The following is a 22,272-nucleotide window of genomic DNA, read 5'->3' on the forward strand; positions in this document are numbered from 1 at the left end:
TGAATGCTGGCTCAGCCATTTACTATTAATAGTTGTGTAATTGTGGCCGAGTCATTAATCCTTGCTGCACTTTAGCTTCTTCATATTTAGAATGGGGTGATACCCGCTGCGTTGTGGGGAGATGTTTCAGATATCTGTTGCACATGAACCACTCCAGACAGAGAGGCTTAAAACAGCAATGCTTTATTATTTCTCAGGACTCTGGCCTTACAGGGCAGTTCTTCTACTTTACATGATGCTGTTTGGGGTGCTAGGATGTCTGGAGGGCCCAAAATGGCAAAATTGCACATGGCTAGATTTGGTGCGGGCCACCAGCCGGGAGCCCAGCTGGGGCTGTTGGACAGGGTGTGTCACTCAGGGGTCAATCAGAAGACAATTTGAACTGAGAAAGTTCAAACACAAGTATTATTAACTTTAACAGAGGATTGGAGGGATGGGGGACTAGCCCACTACAGAGTAAGAACTCTAAGGGTTATAGAAGCTGTGGCCCTCAGGAGCTGCTCCTGTCCCTGAGCCTTTTCTCCAGCATCCAGTGACAATTTCCTCACTGTCCAGCCAGGCTTCACTAATTATCTCCCTGAGGCTCTGCCTGATGCCTGGTCCCAAAGTCATTGTGACAGGTTTTGTTACTTACAGCAGCACCCCGCTACAAGGTACCAACTTCTCTTCCACTTATCCATTGCTACATAACAAAATATGCCCAAATTTAGTGGCTTAAAACAACAATACTTTTCATGATTGTGTGAATCACCTGGGGCATTCTTCTGCTTCATGTTGTTGGCTGGGGCTCTGGAATGGCTGGAAGGTTCGACATGGCTTCACTCATGTGGCTGGCATGTGGTTGAGAGCTCAGCTGGGGCTGATGGCCAGGGGCGCTGTTCTCCATATGCCACCAAGGTTTTTAAGGCCTCCTAGGTGCAGAAGCTGCATAATGTGACTTCCAGCACATTGAATCGGTCAAAGCAGTCACGGGCCAGCCCAGGTTCAAGGGGAGGGGAAACAGGCTGCATCTTTGGGATGAGGAGTGGCATGCACGGCGGAGGGGGGAATTGTTGGAGGGTCATTTCTGAAGATAGCTATAGGAGGGTGAAATGAGACAACACAGAAGTTTGGAGAAGAGTGTGGCACATAACAAGATACTAAAAAATTGGTATTTTTTATGTTGTTGTTATCACTGTGGTTTCATAACAGTGCAGCATTCCTAGCCTCTGAATAGCAGGAGGCTGAGTGGGGTGGCAGAAAAAGACTGGGAACTGGAGGTCTGCAGTCTCAGGTTCCTGTCCTGGCTTTGTCACCTTTTCAAACCTCAGTTCATTTAAATGCATGATACATGGTGGGTGACACCACTGTCTCACTGAGTAAATGAGAGCCTCAGCTGGTGTGCGGAGCAGGGTGGATGCTCCTTACCTCAGGCTTGTCAGCACAGAGGGATCCAATGTCCAGCTAGCTCACATTCCTCAGCAGCCGGCAGGAAACTTCCAGAAATGAGGCATTTGGCTTTCTGTGAAGCATGGAAGGCCTTGTGAACCGGCCCTTAGAATCTACTTCTGCAAGGTGATGGGAAAAGTGTGTGGAAGGCAGTAGGGATCAGAAATGCCCTTGGATGCAAAACGATCTTTTGGATGGAGCTGGAGTTGGGGTAGGAGGGGCAGCAGTGGAGGAGAGAAGAAGTGAAGGGCTCATTTTCAGCTTTTAGAGGGCCCTGGAGAGCAGCCCTCGCCCCCAGCGGCCTTCCTGGCTCATCAGAGCTCCTGGTGTCCCCGGGCTCCAGTGCAGCCCCACCTCCACAGGTGTGTGCTCTGCGTCTGCAACACACCTCTCCTTCTGCCTGACTGCTTACTTAGGTTCACTTCTTGCTGTAAAATGTAAGCTTCACAGGAACAAGCATCTTTGACTATTTTATTCATTTCTGTGAACCCCAGCTTGTGTAACAAACAGTACCTGGTATATGGCAGGTGCTCAATAATTATTTGTTGATTGAATAAATGTGCTCCTGGTCTTCCTTTCAGTCTCAATCTTGCTTTCTTCAGGAAGTAGCTGGCTTTGCCTAGTTCATAATCCTCTGCTATGCCCCTCTTTTTCCCCAGCACCAAGGCCAGTGCTCTTTGCAGCTGGCCCTCTCCTTGAGGGAGAGGTGGCAGTGGTGGCAGAGGAGGGGGCTCAGGGACTCAGGACCAGAGGCTCTAACAGATGGAGAGTTTGCCATGCCAGTCTTGCCTGGTCCCTTGAGCTGGTGGGGTGGAAGGAAGGTGGTCACCTCCCGAGGCTTGGAGCCTCCCTGGACTTTCCCAGGTGGCACCTCCATGACCCCCAAGGCTGACAGTCCTTACTATATCCTCCTTAAGTCCCTGGGAAAGGATTGTTAGATCCCAGAGCAGAGCTCAGAGTCACTTCCCAAGAAAGTCAGAATTGAAAAGGCCTTTGGTCCAACCCCGCATTTGACAGGAGTTCAGGGCGGCTTGAGTCTGAGTATTGGGGGAAGGTGGGGGCAGTGGGCTTGGGGAGCAGTGAGAGGCACTGAGAGATCAGTCAGGGCCAGACGTGCGGGACTGGCATGTGATGTGTAAGAGTCGGGCTTTATCCTGAGGGCAGTGGGGACCCACTGCAAGGTTGGCCTTGTGTCTTCTGGAGGTCTCTCTGGCTGCTGTGCAGGGGGGGAGGGAAGAGAGAAGAGGAGGACAGCAGGTGAGCTGTGGTGGCTGGGAGCAGGAGGCAGCCGGAGGGACAGAGGAAAGAGCGGATTGGGAGGTATTTAGGAGGCAGAAAGGGAAGCACTTGGGCTTAAGTAATATTGAGGGAGAGGTGTCGGTGTGGGTGGATCATAGGTGCTGTTTGGGGAACCGTGTTGGTGATCTTGACAGGGGAGACAGGAGGAGACAGGAGGAGACTCCAGCTGAGAGGTCAGAAGCAGTGAGTGAAGCTGGAAGTTCTGTTGAGTCCAAAGCGTCTCTAGGACTGTCACATGGAGGTGTCGTGGCAGCTGGGAACTGGGCACATGGGTCTGCAGCTGAGGAGGGAGGGTAGGAGACGCATGGGGACTCTACAGCCCAGTTGGAGGGTTTTCACCAGGGAGGACATTAACCATGGGCAGCGACTGAAGGCGAGAGACTGATGTGACTGCCTTGGGAGAGTGTGCAGAGAGGTGAGAAAAGGGCCCTGGGTACTTTGATGTTCTAGGCGGTGTGCATGGGTGAGCCCTGAGACCAGAGCCGGACAGCAGGACTCCCTGGTAGGAGCCGAGAGTCTGGCCTGGGAGGAGCGGGCAGGGAGGGGAAATACCTGAGTCTCAGGGGTCAGGAGGTGGGAGGGAGAGAACATGACAGGGAGCCCTAGGAGCTGGGGGGAGGGGGAAGGGGCAGTGTCCTCCAAGGACAGTGTGGTAAGACAGGTGGCAGAGGCCAGGAGCTGGGGTACAGCCAGGCGAAGGGGGTGAATGAAAGGGGGCGAATGAGGAAGGGACTGGACTGCCTGACGGTGTGGGCTGCAGCCTCTGAGGACTAGTCCAGGCTTGGTTCCTTGAGGATGGGGTGAGGGGCTTCTCAGAGTCTTCCCCTTCAGAGCTCCAGATCTTTAGGCAGAGGACAGGAGAGGTCAGGCCAAGGAGGGGGCAGAGGAGCCATCTCAGCCTTAGGGTAGGAACTTGGAGCTATATGGGGTCGAGGGCAGTGAGTGGAGCAGTTGAGACCTTGGCAGCCACACCCAAGGTCTCAGGGAGACCTACCTGGCGGTCTTGGCAAAATTGGGGCTCTAATTTTCAACTCCTGATTTTCCAGCCCCTGAGATTTAACTTTTTCTGTGGATGAATGATGGCCCCTAACCTGAACACTGACCTGTTTAGATTGTGACCATGGCCTCAAAGCCCAGATTGCTGGGAGAATGGAGGGGCACAAGGGGTTTGGAGGAGGTCGGGGGGTCTCAGCCAGCAAAGCTCAAACAGAGCACAGCCCAAGTGCTCAGCAGCCGCAGCCTGCAGTGGGGCTGTGACACATGCTTGGGGCACGGAGTGAGGACTGGTCAGCATGCACAGGGCTTCTCTTCTCCTCTCAGGGAAAGAGGCTGGGGATAGGGCGGAAGAGGGGGCTGGCAGCCGACATCTGACACCTGTCTGACAGCAGAGATAGCCAATCTGTGCTCCTAATGGAGAGGTGGAGCTCAGTCCCCGGGGGCTGGATGCCTGTACCTGCTGCTGTACCAGCTGCCTGAGTGAATCCCACGTGTCCCAGGCCTGGCATATCCTGGAGCCCCATCCTGGGACTTAGTGGAGGGTCAGAGCCAGGAGGAGCCACTTTCTGTCCTCAAGGAAGTTCCAGCTTGTTCCAGGCTCCAGACACACCCATTGACATCCCTGGCAGAACCAGAGATCCTCGGGGTTCTAGACACTGTGTTGGGGGAAGGGGTGTGTGTGGGGGGGACTTGTGGGATGGGGTCCCTGTCTGGAGGATCAGCACTGGGTAGAGGGGTTGGACAGGGCTGAGGAGGAGGGGGAAGGAGCCTGCATCTGGCATAAGAAGGCGACACGTGTGCTGGGAAGTGACTGGAGCCAGGTGGGAGGGGGTGAGGGCAGTGAATTTGGGATAGGGTCCTGGCTGCTGGCAGTGCTTAGGGTGGGGTCACTAGTGGGGATCTGGGGCTGTGGTCCAGGCCTATGGGGACTGAGGAGGACCAAGGGGAATCAGGCTGTGGAAGTGGACAGGAAGAGGCGGTGACACTGGAGGGTGACTCGGGAAACACCACGTGGGGCTGGACTAGGATTAGTCGGCTGGAGATGGGGCAGGAAGGGAGCGGAGACATTGTGGCTCACAAGATCACGTACCCTTGCATGGCAGCGGCGTTTATTGAAACACAGATTGAGAGCTCAGGAGGCAAGGCACCCACAGACAGTCATAACCAGAGAGGGACCCAGGAAGTGGCCTAACTTTCCATCCCACCAGCTCTGCATGGGCCAGTCCCTCCTGCACGCAGCAGGGGGAAGTCTGGAGCCCCCGTGGAGTCTTTGAAATGCATACAGGTGCACTGGACAGCAGGACCTGCCCAAAGTGCCCCAACTGGAGGGCTGGAGGCGAAAGCGTCCCCACAGTAATGGGCCTCTTGACTGGGAGGTCACACGAGGATTGTGGCTGGAACGGTCAACCCAGAAGGTGGTCGGTGAGAGAGACAAGCGAAGCACAGGCAGGATGAACGGGCAAGTGCTTGCCATGGGGTCGTGCCTCGACCCAGGGGAAGGCCAAGCTCCCATGCTGCCCAGCTACTCAGGTGACTGTTCCTGTCCCAGAGAGCTTGGTGAATGGTACAGATAATACCAATTGGCCACAGGTATTTTGGAGGCAGGTTGGAGTAAAGCGAAGGTCTGCGAATGACTCTAAACTGAAGCCACCAGGAAAACTAGGACACAGCTCCCCAAAATGAGAAGGTGGAGGATAGCGGCCTCCTACAGAGGGAGGGTCTTTCCCTCTGTAGGAACATCTGGAAGATTCTGGAAGCAAGCACACATTTGCATTCACACACCATTCAGTGCTCGGCTGCCACAGGCAGGGCAGGCTCTGGACTCCACTAGGCGAAGCGGACGGACCGGCTGCTTCCGCAGCTGAAGCTGGAGGAGCGGGGCTGGCAGGGCGCGCAGGAGTCGGGGGCTGTCACCGTGATGCTGCCCCCCGTGGCTGGGGGGCCAGAGGTGATCTGGCGCCCTGGGGTGGTGCTGTAGGTGAGGCCTCCGCAGGAGACTCCACCACGGGAGCTGCTGACACCTGTGAGGAGAGGTGACACAGAGGGGTGAGGGCTTGCTGTGATGGCCCCATGACAGGCCCCATGACAGGCCCCAGAGGGCAGTGGCATTGCAGGAGCTGCCTGCTCCCCAAGGGGTCCAGTGGTTGACAGCGCAGACCCTGCCCCTCAGCTGCACATCCCATCTGGGGGCCTGGGGCAGGAAGGAACCCAGGACCCCTGGACCCAGAGGAGCAAAGCTACCGGGCCCTGGCATGGCCTCGGCTCACGGCTGTCACTAGTAAAGGGCGCTCAGCTCTGCTTTCTCTAACTCCCTTCGTGGTCCCCAGTGAGGGGCCAGGAGAGAGTGAAAGGCTCTCTCTTACTTGGGGGAATATTCGAGGCTCGGTGGCTTAGACCAAAGGGTTCGGCTTTGCCTGTCAACAAAGCCATTTTTCTAGGGGATTTCGGGCAGATACTTACAGACATTGACGGAGCCCACACCTTCACACAGCCTGGGGGAGAGAAAACTCTGTTAGCTGCAGACACTGGGCTGGATTCCTTGAGAACGATAGTTGCTTGGGGACAGAGAGGGTCATCCTGTGGACAGTCTGTCCCCTGAGGGGCAGGGAGGGCTTCCCCAATCCGTGCTAAACGCTCACTTCTTTCTTTAATGGTTCTCTAAGCATGGGGACAAGCCCTTCTGATTCTCAGCAGCCCTGGGTGAGACTGTGACCTTCACATGCTGTCCCCCATCTGAGTACCGTAGCCCACCCCGGATAGTGCCAACCAAGCTGTCGGAGAGGAGCGTCAGGGGCTTTGTGGAAGGTGAGGGCTGAGCCCACGCGGAGGTGCCTCCTCATTGTCACACACAGGCCTGCAGCGGGGCAGGAAGCTACTCGACAAGAATGCCCTTGGGGGCATGTGACTTGGGCGCAGAGCTCAGCTCTTCTGCTTATTAACCGGGTGGCCATGAGAAAGGCACTGAAGTCTGGGCCTATTTCTTTATGTTTGGGTGGGAAAAATGATACTGATCTCATTGGAGTACGGGTATTATAAAATGAGCACTTAGCACAGGTCTGGCATATAATAAGCATTGGATAAGTCGTTATTCCTATTGAAGCTTGATCTGTACGGCCAGGGTCAGAGTCAGAGGTCAAGGAAATTCACTCTGAGGACCAGGACGTCTACCCTGGAAAAGGGGGTCCTGCTTAGCCTCACCTGTGCTCCTCGCCCTCCAGCAGGCGCCTGTAGGTGGCGATCTCGATGTCCAGGCCCAGCTTGGAGTTCATCACCTCCTGGTACTCCTTTAGCAGGCAGGCCATGTCCTGCTTGGCCTTCTGCAGGGCAGCCTCCAGCTCAGCCAGCTTGCAGCGGGCGTCGCTGAGGGCTGCCTCGCCCTGCTGCTCAGACTGGGTCACAGCAGCCTCCAGCTTGGAGTTCTGGGGGCCCAGAAGACAACAAGGTTCGTTAGTGATAGTCCCGGGTCTCTATGTCCATTACCTGGATGTGTCCAGTCTCTCCCCTAACTGGGAACACCCCAGAAAGAGGGCCTCTTGCCTTCTCACCTGAGTTTCCCTGAGTGACCAGAACCAGGGGCTCTACATGTACAGTGGGCTGGAGAATGAATGGTGACATCCAGATAGGGTACAACTGGGCTATGTGACACAGGGTAGACCTTCAGCCTCTGTGGTCTAGGGCACAAGTGACCCATACCTGGCACTTGGCGTTCTCCACCTCGGCTGTCAGCCTCTGGATCATGCGGTTCAGCTCATTGATCTCCTCCTTGGTGCGGCGCAGGGTCTCCCCGTGCCTGATCACCGTGGCCTTCATCTCCTCGCACTGGGGAAGCAGAGATGCTCGTGAGGATGAGAATAGGGCATGTCATCCATTCAGGAAAGCAGGGATGATTGTGCAGGTTGTACAGTGCTCAGCCTGTACAACCACACATGGCAGTCCTGCCCTGCCACCCCAACCTCAGAGAGGCAGCTCTTCTCTCACCATGCTTAGGGATTAGAATCTCCAGACTAGAGAAGCCTTTTCTCATAGAAACCTCGCTTCCCTCCCACTGCTATGTCTAGGAGGCAGGTGTCCCGTGCCACTCACCTTGCTGCGGTACCAGGACTCAGCCTCAGCACGGCTGCGGCTGGCAATGTCATCGTACTGAGCCTTAATCTCGGCAATGATACAGTCCATGTTCAGGTCGCGGCTGTTGTCCATCTTGACAACCACCGAGGTGTCTGAGATGTGGGCATTGAGGACGCGGATCTCCTGCAGGAGGTGGGGGAGAGGAAGGACAGCCTGGTCATCTGGGTTTTCCCTCATACCTCAAGGCCTGCAATCCTTTCTGCTCACCTCAAGACAATCTCTCATGTTTGGAGCAGAAACCCCCTGATTGCACAGCTTTCTGCCCAAATAAGAAATACCTTTAGAGGAAAAGACAACCACTTCTCAAATGCTTGCATCTGGAGTTATTGCGACCCTTGGAAGCCCAGGGTGCTTCCCTACAACCAGCAGGTTCCAGATGCTTCCCAGTGGCCCGGACCCTGTGTGGGGGCCTCTTTATATCCTCCTAGACCATGGAAAGGAAGGCTGCTGGATGCCAGAGAAATGGGTGTGAGGCTTTGTGATGCTTTGTGTGGCCTATGCTGCACCTCAGTGGCTCAGGGGAAGGACACAGGACAGTTTCCCAAGGCACAGCTGTCCCAGAGCTGTCATTTTCTTGCCTCTTATGAAATTTGGTCTGTTCCGGTTCCCCACTGCTCTGCCTCTCTGCTCCTCCCCTCGCCTTGCTCCCCTCCAGTCCTGCAGCTTGGAGCCTGGGTTCCCGTGTCAGCAGGCCTGCTTCGTGCCGTGCGGGTCTGGGCAGGGGGTTGGGGATCCCATCAGAGGGTCTGTGCCCACCTCACTGAGAGCCCCCTCACCTCCTCATACAGTCGCCTCAGAAAGTCGATCTCCTCGGTCAGGGCCTCCACGTTGGCCTCCAGGTCCGACTTGCGGAGGTAGGCACAGTCCACCTCCTGTGTGTGGCAGCAAGGGGCCGTGAGGCCGTGTCTCTCAGGGCACCCTGAGGACCTGGCTGCCCTGTGGCAGGGCAGCGGGCATTGGGTGGCTAGGGGCTTGGGGCAGGCTTGGGGTGGGCTTGGCTTCACTCACCTTCTTTAGAGCCACAAACTCATTCTCTGCTGTGGCCCGAAGTGCAACTTCTTCTTCGTACCTAAGGTGAGCGGGGAGAACACCACCGTGTCTGAATAGCTCTTGACCTTGGCCGTGAGCAAGCGTGCAAACGACCCTGCGTCCTAGATCTCCCCTGCTCATCCTCCCTCCAAAAGACAGGACTGGGGAGGAGTAGGCTGCGGGGCCAGGCCTACTGGGGTCACTAAAGTGCCCACTCCTGGTGGTTGGCGGAGGTAGGAGGGTGGACGTGGAAGCTGGTGTGAGTGTGTGTGGCTGTGTTCCTCACCCCGTCTCCATCTTCTTTTCCTCCGAGCCCTCCCCTGGCCCTGATTTGCTGCAGGTAGCAGGATCCTGTCTGTCACCTGCTTCCTGCTCTGAGGGAGGCAGCTTGGAGACAGAGGGAACAGTGTGGAGGGCCTGGGGAGGCCACGGCTGAGAGTGATACTGGAGGAAGCTGGCCACCCGTCAAAAGCAGATTCCTTTTGAGTAACCATGGCATTCTTTACATCACGGGGCACACCTCGTAACTGAAGGTCTAGATCTCTGACTGTGTCCTCTCTGCCTCCCAGGACACCGTAGGCCCCATGAGGACAGGGACCGTGTGTACCACTTGGTCCTGGATCACTAATGTCTGGCCCAGTGCCTGGGAAGCACATGGCAGGTGCCCAGTTAGTGTACATTGAGTGAAAGAGGAAACTTAAGAAGAAGAATGTCTAGGATTTTGAGGGTTGGACTCAAAAGGACCAGGGAATATGAATTCTTCTGAGGGGTCTGGTGGGTGGAAGAAGGGAGAGAGTCGTCATTTCCCAGAGGGCCAGCACCCACCCGAGGGACCCCTGTGCCTTGAGGAAGGGAGGGAGTGCAGGATCCTGCTCGGCCTCAGGCAGAGACCCCCGCCACAGACTGGACCCTCCCCTGGGCTCAGGGAGCTTCCATCAAGCCCTTTCCTGAGCTGCCCCTTCCAGCACGCACCTCTTCTTGTAGCCCTCCAGCACCTCCTGCACGTGGTTGAGCTCTGAGGCCAGCCTCCCGCTGTCGGCCTCCACGCACTCGGCCTCCCGCCTCAGCGTCTCGATGTAGCCGTCAAACAGCGGCTCCAGGTTGCTCTCGCAGCACTCGCGGTTCTGGTAGAACTGCCACTTGGTCTCCAGCAGCTTGTTCTGCTGCTCCAGGAAGCGCACCTGTGGCCCAGAGGCAGAGCCTGAGAACTTCTTCTTGCAGGATCAGAGGGCAAGATGGGGGTCCCAGCACCAGGGCCTGAAAGCCCCCAACTCTCTGATCCGGAGTCCTCCCTGGTGGGGGTATTTTCATCTTTCTCAGAAACCACACCCGGGCCTAATCAGTTCACCCCTGGAAATCCTTCCTGAGAGCTAGCTTCAATCTTTTCTAAGGCAATTTACCTGGGGTCACGGAAAACGCTTAAACCATACTGGGTGCGGGCTCTGCTGCCACTCGTTAACAACGTGCACTTGGATGAAGCACTTGTCCTCTCTGTGGAGTGTGGAGGTTAAAGCTCCCCTTACTACGAGGGTTAAAGGAGCCCTGGTCCAGAAAGGCACCCCCATGCGGAACAGCTACTGCACCAAGCCAGGTGCGACTGTCAGTGTGCAAATGAACAGGCTGGCCTTTTTAGGTAGGCAGACTGTAAAGTTTGAAAAATTAAATATGTGCCAATTATTCAAACCCTACAACGACAATGCAATTTGAATAATAGTCACCTGGGATTTTAGTGCAGGAAGGCTCTGTGCTCCAACTCCTTCATTTTACAGATGAGGAATTGGAGGCCAGAGAGGTTCCCTGACTGCTTGAGTTCTCACAATGGCGGCGGAAGAGCTCGAAGGCTGATTTCTGCCCCATAGGGGGTCTTCTCTCGCTATGATAATTATAGACTATTTGGCCCCAAGGAAAACTTCATAGATATATCCCTGCCATGAGGTTGGCCCACTTCTGCACTCAGATACGTCTGTCTCATACCTTTGCCACAGCTCTGGTAAGTCCTTTCTTATGCTATCCTTGGTCTCTCATGTTGTTAGGAGTTTCAGATTTTTTTTTTTTTCAGTCCTTTTTTTTGGGTATCTCTCTAGTGTGACTTCTCTCTTGAGGTTGGCTCTGGAGAGTGCTTTCTAGCTCCAGAGCTGCCTCCTGGTTGGAGCCTTTTCTCCTGGCCCCTCACACCACTGCCGCATGGTGGCTGCCTGGTGTGGAAGGTGGCTGCAGGCTTGAGCTGGACACTGACTCTGCAGAAGGCTTCAGCTGAGTCCAGAGCATGTACTGCTTGCCTCCCCATAAAGCCCACGAGGATAGGACCATGTCTGTTGCTCACCTGGACCCTAAGCCCCAGGCACAGTGGCTTGGACAAACTACTCTGGCCCCTGCTCAGTGGCCAAGTCACCACATGGTATAGAAACAGCTCTGTGAGATCCGCAAGACCCGCTTCCAGGCAGTCTTCCAGGATCTCTCTTACCGGTGCTGTCCTTGACATAGAGAGTACCTCCTTGCCATGTAAGCAGCTATTTGGCTTCAAACGCGTGGAGCACCCACACAGTGGCCCTTTGCTCACAAGGCAATGTTTTCCCTCAGCAAGGCTCTGCTCCAGTTCTGCTTCTGTGCTCACACTCTGTCTCCCCTGTCAGACTGGCAGCCCCCATTTTTGTCTTTCTGTCAGTGACCTGGAAGTATGACTACCTTCACTTTGGCCTAGGAGCTTCCATGGGCAAGTGCTTACTTCTGACTCCCCTGTCGGTGCCCAGCCTGAGTCCTGAACACGGGTAGGGGTTCAGGAAGGGTGTGATCCAGGACACTCACCTTGTCGATGAAGGCAGCGAACCTGCTGTTGAGGCTCTTGATCTGCTCCTTCTCCTCGTGCTTGACGCACTGCGCGTTGGGGTCGATCTCCAGGTTGAGGGGCGTGAGGAGGCTCTCGTTGACCGACACGGTGGTGATGCAGGGGGGGCTGGGCCCGCACACGCCCCCGGAGCGGTAGCCGAAGCTGCGTCCGCAGGAGCCTGCACGGAAGCCCCCGCAGACGCTGTGGCTGCCAAAGTTCCCGGGGAGGCCGCGGTAGCAGGAGATGCCGCGGTAGGGGGCGGCGGTGATGCAGCAGCGGCCGGGCTGGGGCCCGCAGGCCGAGAGGCAGCTGAAGTTTCCAGGGCGGAATCCACGGCGCACGGAGCTGAAGCCACAGGTCATGGTGGAGGTTAGGAGCTGTCTGGAGAGTGGAGAAGTTGGCAGAGGATGGAACCTTGGGTCTGTGCTCCCTGGCTTGTGGCAGGCCCTTTTATTTGCCAGGAGCAGCTGGCATTAAAAGGGGCGGCAAAGAGACAATAGCTGCATTTTATTGGCTTGGCATCACCCCGGCCTCTAAAGCTCGCAACCCGCTTGCCTCTTGAGTGTTGCTGTGTCAACAATCCCTGGCCACAGGCTCCGTTTCATCTTCAAAGCACTTTACAAGTTTCCTCATTGCCTCTGTCCCTCCCATTGGCACTGGTGTGGAGAAGGGGGAGGGGCTCCCAAAAGCATAGGTCAGACTCCATGCTCTGAGTGTGGGCAATGGGTGCAGTGACCTGTGGTGGAGCTTGCTCTCTGAACCCTTTTCTGGAAGGGGGCAAAGCTGCGCTCTGGGTCCTGAACCTGTGGCCTGGCGCTGGGGTGGAGTAGCTGGCCTGTCCCAAGGAGGGGACTGTGCCCCAAACAACCTCTTGCTCTGGGCTTCCTTGTCTTCCCTCTATCTCGAAGGCAGTTTCCTTTCCTCATTGTCGAGATCAGCCACTCCTATCCCATTCCTGTGCAGAGGCTCGTCAGGGATGGGAGTGGGGGTAGAGATTTGGGGTGGGGTGGGGCATGGTCTTGGCACTTTGGGTATTCCTAGTGCAGGGACACCAGCTGGGACACGGGAGGAACTGAGCCAGAGAGTTCAGGACAGAACGAAGGCCATCTGTCAGAGTCCTGGGCATCATTGCTGGTGGGATCAGGAGCAGGGAGTGTGAGCAGTCCTCAGAGCTATAGGGACTGAGCAGAGAAGTGTCTTGGAGGCGAGAGAGCGGGCAGATGGGTTTGAGTAGAGTTGAGGTCGAGTGGTACGAGGCGGAGGGGAGGTGAGAAAGGAGTCCAGCTCTGACTTGCAGATGGGACTTCGTGTGTCCGTTCAGGAAGTGCTTACGGTGTGCCCACCAGCTGTGCACTAGCCACTGTGCTAGGCTCTGGGACTCCAGCAGAGACCAGTGGGTCTTGGAGGTAGAAGAGGGAGGCATGCACATGGGGACACCAACGCCTGGCCAGTGGGAACGGGGGAGAAGCCACAGGTGGAGGGCAGGCCCCCACAGTGCTGACGAGTCAGGTCCGATGGGGGCCCTTCAGGCTCCCAGCAGGGAGCTCGGCAGCGGAGTCCTGGTGTGTGTGCACTCACAGGGAGGATGAAAGGTGCTATAGATAAGGGGTCACCCAGGGTCCTAAAGTGGGATCACTTCTTCCCTCCAGAGGACCAACTGGGTTGGGGGGGTTATGTGGCTGTCCCTAAAACTCAGCTCTCTTAATTTGGCCCCTCATCCCTCTGGGCCAGGACAGGCAATGGCTTTGGTGGATGGACAGAGGGACCAAGCCAGGAGAATTCCCCTGACCCGAAGCTCTGACCCCATTAACCTTCCCAAGTGCATGTCTCTTGATGGCCTTTGAGGATGACTCCTTTGATGGGCCTGTTTCCTGACCCGGCCACAACCAAACGCTGGCTAAAAATAACCCTCCATGCATCCTACTGGGCCTCACCTTTTGCCTTCCCCACTCATCTCAGGGGACAGGCGAAGGTGCTATAGAATCGTGTAGGGGAGCTGGACATCTGCCAACAAAGGGCTCTCCTGGCCCTCCTCTCGGGCCCTGTGGACAGGCTTCCACAGAGCCTTGTGTCTGGGGTGGGATAATGAGTGTGTGGGCTGTAGGATGGGGGCTTCTGGTGCGAGAGACACGTGGGGGGCATGGCCTTTGGGTGTGGGGGTGGCTGATTGCAGCTGAGTGGCCGGGGGGATTTTGGGAGCACCTTTGAGGGAGGCTGGGCTGGCTGGTTCTTTCACGCTAAGCCTCTGCTGGGTCGAACATCTGCTGGACATCCAAGAAAGAGCTAGGTCTTCCTCTCCTTCCGTCTCTACCCACACTGGAACTGGAGCACCTGCAAGGTTCTCCATACGCATCTAGTGACTATGTGAGAGTGATTTCTTGGTGAACTGCTGAGGGCTACAGGGCAGTGGAGCCCCCGTGAAGCATTTCTCCAGCCCATCCTGGTAACTGCACTGCCGCCTCTGACCTGGCGCAGCTGTCTCACCCCAGTGGGCTTGGAATCGAGCTGGGCCCCTTCACTGGGGGGGGGGCCTTGGGGTGGGGGAGTCATGGCAGTGGCCACCCATGTCCCAGTTGGAGGTGAGAATAGCGTGGACCCCAGAGAAAAAAAGATGCGGTTTGAAGCCCAGCAGTGCCTCTTACCAGCTTTGTGCCGTGGCACAGGTGTGTTTGCCCAGTTTCCTTACTCGAGAAATATAAATGGCCATCCACACCTTGCTGGCGGTTGGGAGGATTGTGCGAGTCCCTGGTGGGGGGAGTGCCACCCGCACCCCACTCCATGCTAGCAGGGTGACTGGGTCTGGGTGGCACGCAGCCAGCAGGCCTTGTAAAGGGACGGTGAGATGCAAAGTGCCTTCCCTGAGTAAGCAGAAAACAGCTGGGCAGCTTTACGAGGGAACCATTGCCACCTCAGAAAGCCTTAATTACAGCACCTATTTGTAACTGGCTCAGAACAAAGAGAGCTGCAGACCAGGGGCCCCTTGAATACAGACTTAGGAAGCTGACAAAGGGACAGCAGCTGCCCCAACAGGCTGTCCCTTCTGCCAGGGCTCCAGGCTGTGATTGGTTCCTGCCCTGACCATGGGCCTATAAAGGTTCTGGCCAGGCCACAGGCTGTTTCAGCGCCGAGGCCTGTGCTCCCCGCCTGCCCCTCACACAGCTGGCTGGGGTCAGCGGGGGGACCGACTGGTCGTGCTGATCTGGTCCTGGGATTCCTGCCTGCCTCCCTGGCGTTTGTCTGGCGGCCGCCTGCCTGTCTGCCTGGCTTCTCAACCACTGAGGCTCCGACTGTTGCCATTTCTTCTTGCCTTAGCAGCCACGGGCCTTCTCATTTTTGTTGCTTCTTAATGGATTTTTGCTAAACAACTTTGTGATGAACATTTGTAAATACATCTTTGGGCACATCTCCACTAATTTCCTTAAAACAAATCCCTAGAGGTGGAACTGTTGGGTTGGAGGGGACGATGCCGGTCCTCAGGGTGCCTGTCTGTCGCCAGCCTGGCTGTGGAAGTGGCGTTTCCGTGGGGAGGCTGCAGGGGAGCAGCAGGACTTGGGAGTCAGGAAGCGTGGATGCAAATCCCGTTGCTGACACTGTGTGGTAAGTCAGCTAATGTCTTGTTCCTCATCTGTAAAAGGAGGATTCTAATACTGGCCTCCTGAGCCTCTGTGAAGATGAAAAGGGATGGTGTGTGTGGAAGCCCAGAGAATGCATCCAGTCAGAGGGGCTGAGTATGCACTCGCTTCCTGCTCCAGACGGGAGGATTCTTCTGCCGTGGCTCATCTTTGTTCTCCCAACCGTGGTGCCTCCAGTTTTGCCTTCTGGCCTTGAACTCACAGCATATGAAAGCCTATTGCCTAGAACTGATAAAATGTGGTACCTTCGCACCCTCAACAACTATTTACTACACGAGTACTATGTACTGTGAAGGACAGAGAGAAATTTAATATATGGCCTTTGTCCTCAAGGGTCCAACCATATAGTTGGATAAGTTTGTAAAATGCACAAGTTAAATGTGTACTAGATAAAGCGTCCTTCAAGGCAGTTCATGATTTATTGCCAATTAGCTGATAGGGTACATCTTTCTTTAGGAGCAGCTTGCGGTGGGCTAGAGTAGTCAGAGAGGCTTTGTAGGAAAAGTCAGACCTGAACTGGGCTTTGAAGGATGGGAAGGGCCTGGAAAGTCTGGAAGGGTGGGGGCAGCCCCTGGCAGTGAATGGCAGAAAAGCACAGAAATGTTCACAGGCAAGTGGATGTGCTGGTTGATGCTTCAAATCTATCGTACCTAAAGGATAAACTTTAGGTACACGCCAATAAAGACTGAGAATAATACAAGGACATCCACTCTCCAGGCCGTGCTGTGAGGTACTGTAATTCCTGGCCAATGCGAGAAATGTGTGTAATTATTGGAAGAGAAGGGCTAGAACTGGCATTATTTTCAGACTACGGGATCAGCTACATAAAAGCCAACACAATCAACCAATAATCCATGGAAATAACAGTACAAGTGGAGCAGTACTGCCATTAATAATTACAAGGTCAGCTTACAAAAATCAAAAGCGCTTTTCCATATCAATGACAACCAATTAGAAAATAAATAGAAACTAAGATGCCATTCCTAAGATGATAAAAACAATGAAGTATTTACAAAAATCTTATAAAGTATTCACAGGATCTTTATGGAGAACATAAAACTCTGCTATGAAAAAACATATAAGAAAATCTGATTAAATGGAATGAATCCATATTCAGGAATACTTTGATCTAACATCCTAAAGATATAAATTCACTCTAAATTAATTTGGAGATTCAGTGGAAACCCAACAAAAATTCCAGCTGGCTTTCTTTTGAGGAACTTGATAAAATCAATCTAAAATTTTTGTGAAAGAATAAAGTCCATTTATAGTAAAGTCATTATGGAAAAAGGAAAGCAAAGAAGTGTCTGAGGACTAGAGAGCCAACTAATAGAAAAGTATCGTGCTTATGCAAACACGGGTAGATGGACTGGCAGAGCAGAATAGGGAGCTCACAACAGACCCCTTGATATCAGGCAAACTAAGTATTCAATGACTGTGGCAACAAGCAAAGGGCCATTTATTCCATTGTAGAGATTTGCAAAAATAGACTCACTATATGGGAAGCATAGAGCTGGAATCCAGTTTATGCTACCTACCATGAGAGGCCCAGATGAATTAGAAGCCTGGACATAAAAGGTAAAGCTAAAAAGCAAGTAGGAGAATGTAATAGAACATCCTTGTAACTTAGGAGTGGGGAAAGGCTTCTTAAGCAAACCTTAAATGTCAAAACCAAAAAGTAGAAGATTGATCAACATGACTGCATTAAAATTAATTGAATTCCAGATCTCTGAAAGACTACATAGAAAAAAATTCATGGACAGTGGCTAGCCTGGGAGTTTAGTATCTAAAATAAGTAAGGAACTCCTACAGATCAACAAATGAGACAGGAGACCCAGCAGAAACCTAGCCAAGGATCTGAATAGACAGTTCACAAAAGGGAGAGACCAAAGGGCTCGTGGGGATATGAAGAAATGATGACCGTCCCCAGTCCTCAGAAAGATGCAAACTAGTGCATGAGATATCTTTGTACCTTCAACATGGCAAGGATCAGAAAGGTGGGCGTGGAGAGGGGGAGGATGTGAACACTCGTGCACTGAGGGTGGGAGTGGAGGCTGGTGTAGACGCCCTGGAAAGCAACATAACATCACACAGTGATTTACACAGGCCTATGTAAATGACCCAGCCATCCCACTCCTGAGAGAAATCCAACCCCACTCCTGAAAGCGATTCTCATGCAAGGACAAGACTATTGTCCTAATGTCATCATGGCATTATTTGTAGCAGAAAGAAGTTGGGGGCAACCTCGGTGACCGTAGATTGGACAGGTACAAATATTATAAAAGAAGGTAAATGCATACCACATACCATGGGGCAGAATACCAAAGGTGGAAGTGACCAAACTGATGTACTTACAAGCCACATAGTGTTGAGTTAAAAAAGGTAAAACCAGAACAAGGGCTTGGGCATGTACCATTTATGTAAATAAGATATACACACTTCAAAGGCATTGCTCCTTTCTTTACAGCAATGAGTAAATATTTGGGGACTACATCATATCTATTATGGGGGTACCTTTGGGAGTGCGAGGAGGCAGAGGAGGGATATGAGATGAAAAGAGCACTCGAGCAAACCAGAGAGGGGGCTTCCGGGGACTGACGAGAGCACTGTGCCAGGAGCCGGAGAGTGGTGGGCTCAGCTCTCTGCCTGGGAGGTCCACAAGAAGACCTGAAAATAAAACAGCCTGCGGGTCGGGCTCAGGAGCCTTCAGATATCTTCTCTGAGCCTTTGGTGTCTGGGGAGATGCATCTGGGAGGTGAGTTTTTTGGGAGCTAAAGCTGCCAAGGTATAATATGGGCTGGGGGAGGGAAGCCTGGTCCACAAGGTCTGTTTAGGAAGTTAACTATGAGATGGTGGCTGTGGACTGCCCAGGGAGGGGTACACCGCAGAGTGCTGAGTACTTACAGGTAATGTCAACAGAAAAGAAGACAAACTCTGTAAAATAATTTACGGAGGTTTATTCCAAGCCAAATTTGAGGACCATGACCTGGAGCCACGCCCAAGAAGCCTTGAGCAAATGGACTCCCTGTGGTTGGGTTACAGTTTGATTTTTACACATTTTCAGGGAGACAGGAATTACAGGTAGAATAATACATCAATACATGGAAGGCATGCATTGGTTTGGCCCCAAAAAGGCAGGTCATCTTGAAGTGGGAGCTTGCAAGTCATAGGTGGATTTAGGGATTCTTTAGTTGACAATTGGCTGAAAGAGTAAGATTTTGTCCAAAAGACCAGGAATCAGCAGAAAGGAATGTTTAAGCGTCTTCTCTCTTTCATGTGATGCTATAGCAGAATCAGGGTGGGAAGTAAACAACATAAAATCCTGTTTACTGAGTTTTTATCATTTGTAGATGTGACTCACCAGGCCCACTTAGAAAGGAATTTTTTTTTGGAGGGGGGGCAGAGAAAAAGATCAGACTTCAGTCCTTAGTAAGCCACCAAGAGAGTGAGAAGTCCCAGCAGGGAAGAGCCCAGGAAGCCACACTCCATGTTGATCAACTGGGGAAGCTGCCTGCAGGGAAGGGCTTTCCCAGATGGCAGCATTGGATGCCTTCAGATGCCAGGGGAGGGTGCCCTCTAGTGGGACATTGTGGCAGCCCCCGCGGTCCGGGGACCTCCTTTCTAAGGCGCCTCTGCAGCACAGCAGTGACTCACTCACAGCTTCTCTGAGCCTCAGGGTTTTGGTCTGAAATGGGACGTACATAGATCATGCAGGTGTGACGCAGCTGGATGAGCTCCTGGAAGAAGGCAGGAAAGGGTAATTATGAGCATTTCTGGGTCCAGTTTTGCTTCCTGTTTGTGTCCTGAAACTCCTTCTCTGGCAAGCCTTCTGAACTACTGGAATGGGGAACTCTGGGGGCGTGGTGTCCCACACCACCCTCCAGGCTGCACGGCTCCTGCTGGGTCCCTCCAGGGACAGGGAGGCTCTGGCCAGGTTGCGCAGTGTGAAGTGATCTTATGTTGAGCCTCAAACCAAGTCCCTGTCACTTGAGCCCACTGGCCGTCCTCTACTTCTCTGGGCCTACTCCATGGCATCAACCCTGACCCCCACCAGCCCTGCTCAGCATCTCACACACCCCCTCCACTCTGCAGCCCACCCACCCAAAGACACACACCCAGCCTGCATCCATGATCCCTCACAGGCAGGGTCTCAGGGCCCCAGGTGCGCTTGGTGCCCCTCTAGGTGCTGTCCTGGCCAGCAGAGTCCTCTGGAAGCAGTGAGGGGCTCAGACTGGTCACTTCCTCCCATGCAGTCTGAGCAGCAGAGGGCAAGAGCGGCCACTGCTCTGGACACCGGAAGTCTGTGGGTGCCGCCTGAGAGGGCAGCAGTCCCCGAAACGGAGGAAGTGAGCTGTCCCTGTGGAGCCCTGCCCGCGCTGCAGTCTCACGCGTAGAACATACGCTGGTGGTTAAAGCCACTGCGTTTGGGGGCTTAGTAACTGCCGTAGTAACTGGAACAGACGCTTACCTGGATTTCGTGTTAATAATTTACAAAGTGAGCCCATGTTCCATTACTACGGCACTTACTACGGCTAATAAGATTTTTAGCCTCATCTTATTCCAGAATTTAAGGCATTCTAAATTCAGTGTGAAATTTCGGTTTTATGCTTTACCCAGACCTCTCTCCCCACCCTCAGCCACCTGCCCACACAGCCAGGCTGGCCCGTTCCTGGCTCTCATGGCCGGGTGGGCGGGTCTTTTCATCATAACCTTCCACCCTCCTTCTCCTTTGAGATTTTCATTTTTTTGTAAATTTTTTTTTTTTAATTTCAGAATGTTACAGGGGTATAAACATTTTGGTTACATGGATTGCTTTTGTACAGTTTGAGTCAATGTTTTAAGTGTGCCCATCACCCAGACAGTGTGCATTGTACCAGTTAGGTGTGAATTTACCCAACCCCTCCTCCCCGTTTGAGATTTTTGACATATATTGAGTCAGGGAGAGACTGTCAAATGGGCCTCTGCCCAGGTGACAGCTTGTGAGGCTTGTGAGGGCAGCAGGCTCAGTGGCTGCCTCTAAATTTGGATGGTGGCCCCACAAGCCCACTGTTTGAGGGTTGGTTCCTCTGAGGTCCCCTACACTGGTGCTGCCTTGCAACGTGTGGCCACACCTCGCCCTCTGTGCTGCTGGGTGACCTTGCAGCCTCCGCTGTCCTCTAAGACCATCTTTTGGGCCTGTGACCATGGGGAGTGGTGACCAGGTCCACTGTGCAGCTCTCTTAGAACGGGGGGACACTGACAACCTTTTGTGCTCAGCTCTGGGCCTGGCTGCAAATCTGGGGCCACAGGAAAGCCCCCCTTCCTCTCCCACTCCTCACACAGCGCCACAGCGAGTATCCTAGTTTATTGTTCGAATGCCTCGCTGGCTCTTTAGGGCCGCTTCACCCTAGAAATCAGAAGAGCCCACGTCTCCTTCCCCGTTGGATGTGGGAGAGTCAAAGCTGCTCCCTCGGTTCCCCTCCTTCAGCCTGGTGATGTGCACTCTCTTCTGACAGCTCCGTACCCCGTACCCCGGGGAACACTGCCTCCGCCTCCCGCCTGCCCGTGGTATGGCTGAGCCCTGCCCCTTCTCATCCTGGCTCAGAGCTCTCCTTCTGTCCCAGGCTCTCTGTCCTCTCCCCCGTCTCCGTCAGTCTCACTTAGTTTGGAGTCACCTTAGAAGCAGGGATCTAATTCACAGGCAGGGACCTGCCGCTGAATCATGAGGGAAAGAGGTGTTGCACTTAATAAAATATTAAATAGATGAGGTTTGACTCAAGACTCTTCTGTGCAGATGGAAATATTTCTAAAACTGATTTCTCAAGCTTTCCTGCCGCGTCAAGTGCGTGGAACGTAGTGTGAAGTTTACTCCACAGCTCAGGGTCACAGGGACCACAGTGCAGCCCCATGGGCTCTCAGGGACCACCCTGTGCAACCCCTCCGTTTACAGACTGGGAAGTGGCTCAGAGAGCGGGGATGTGGCTGTCCTTGTGCCACACAGCCAGCTCAAGGCTGAGATGGGCCAGCAGCCCCAGGTCCTGCCCATGTATTGAGCATGCAGTCCGTGTCACTCACCGCTGAACGCATTGCACGGTTACCTCATTTAATCCCCTCAGCCAGCTCAGGCAGGGCTGTGATCAGTGTGCCTTGACGTTTTTATTAATAATTGACTTTTACTCCATGCAGGAAGGCCCTGATATTGGTTGTGCTGCCTAGGAAAGGGCAGTTGGCTTGTGCTTTGCCATTCTGTCATCTTTTTTTCTTATTTTTCATGCAAAACTTGGGTGGCAAGACGGCTTTAAGTTCGGTCTCCAGGGAAGCAGAGCTCACTTAACACCAGGTGCTGAGCTGGAAGGCTTTTCTCAGAGGTGTTCCAAGTGCCAGCCCTCGTCCTTGTGGCATGCAGGGTATGCGTTGAGTGCTTGTCATTAAATGGGGAACAGCAGCAACGGAGGACTCCCCGTCTCTGCCTGGGCACCTTGTGCTCATGTCCACCTTCCTCTGCAGTCAGCCAGAGGGGTGCGGGGCTTGGGAGAAGGCCCTGGGCACCGGACAGACCTGACTTGTCTGCTGATCTCCTTTGTGACCAACCTATTTAGCCGAGCCTCGGGGACCTCTTGAGTGAGAATAACGCATCTTGCAGAGACTGTCATTAGCCTGGCCACCAATAGCTCTAGGTCTCCCCTGTTCTGAGCACATGGCTTGCCTCTCCTTGCCCTTTGGTGTGACTGGTTCCAGCCCGTGAGGTGTGAGCGAAAGTGATGTGGTGACTTCCAGTCCCAATGCTGCATCGCCAGCGTGACACCCCAGACTGCTCTGCCCCTCTGCCACAGCAAGTGGGGATGTTCCAGGGAGTGGTCACTCCACCGTGGCTGTGCCAGCGTCCTGGAGTAAGTGTGTTAGGAAGCACAGTCCTCAGGCAACGGTGGACGTGGCGTGTGAGTCAGAAGTGAAATG

The 22,272-nt window shown here is 53.9% G+C and overlaps 1 protein-coding gene across 1 annotated transcript; it reads right to left on the reverse strand.

Moving 5' to 3' along the window:
• Positions 1–5,550: 5,550 nt before the first annotated feature.
• LOC138396448 (keratin, type II cuticular 87) lies at positions 5,551–12,066 on the reverse strand. The gene is made up of 9 exons (XM_069489750.1): positions 11,683–12,066; positions 9,850–10,058; positions 8,857–8,917; positions 8,625–8,720; positions 7,807–7,971; positions 7,417–7,542; positions 6,922–7,142; positions 6,184–6,215; positions 5,551–5,744 (listed from the first exon to the last, which is right to left on the reverse strand). Exons 1-9 carry the CDS (start codon positions 12,064–12,066, stop codon positions 5,551–5,553), a joined length of 1,488 nt encoding a protein of 495 aa, XP_069345851.1.
• Positions 12,067–22,272: the final 10,206 nt, after the last annotated feature.

Source organism: Eulemur rufifrons, chromosome 16 (assembly GCF_041146395.1).
Source record: "Eulemur rufifrons isolate Redbay chromosome 16, OSU_ERuf_1, whole genome shotgun sequence".
NCBI lineage: Eukaryota > Metazoa > Chordata > Mammalia > Primates > Lemuridae > Eulemur > Eulemur rufifrons.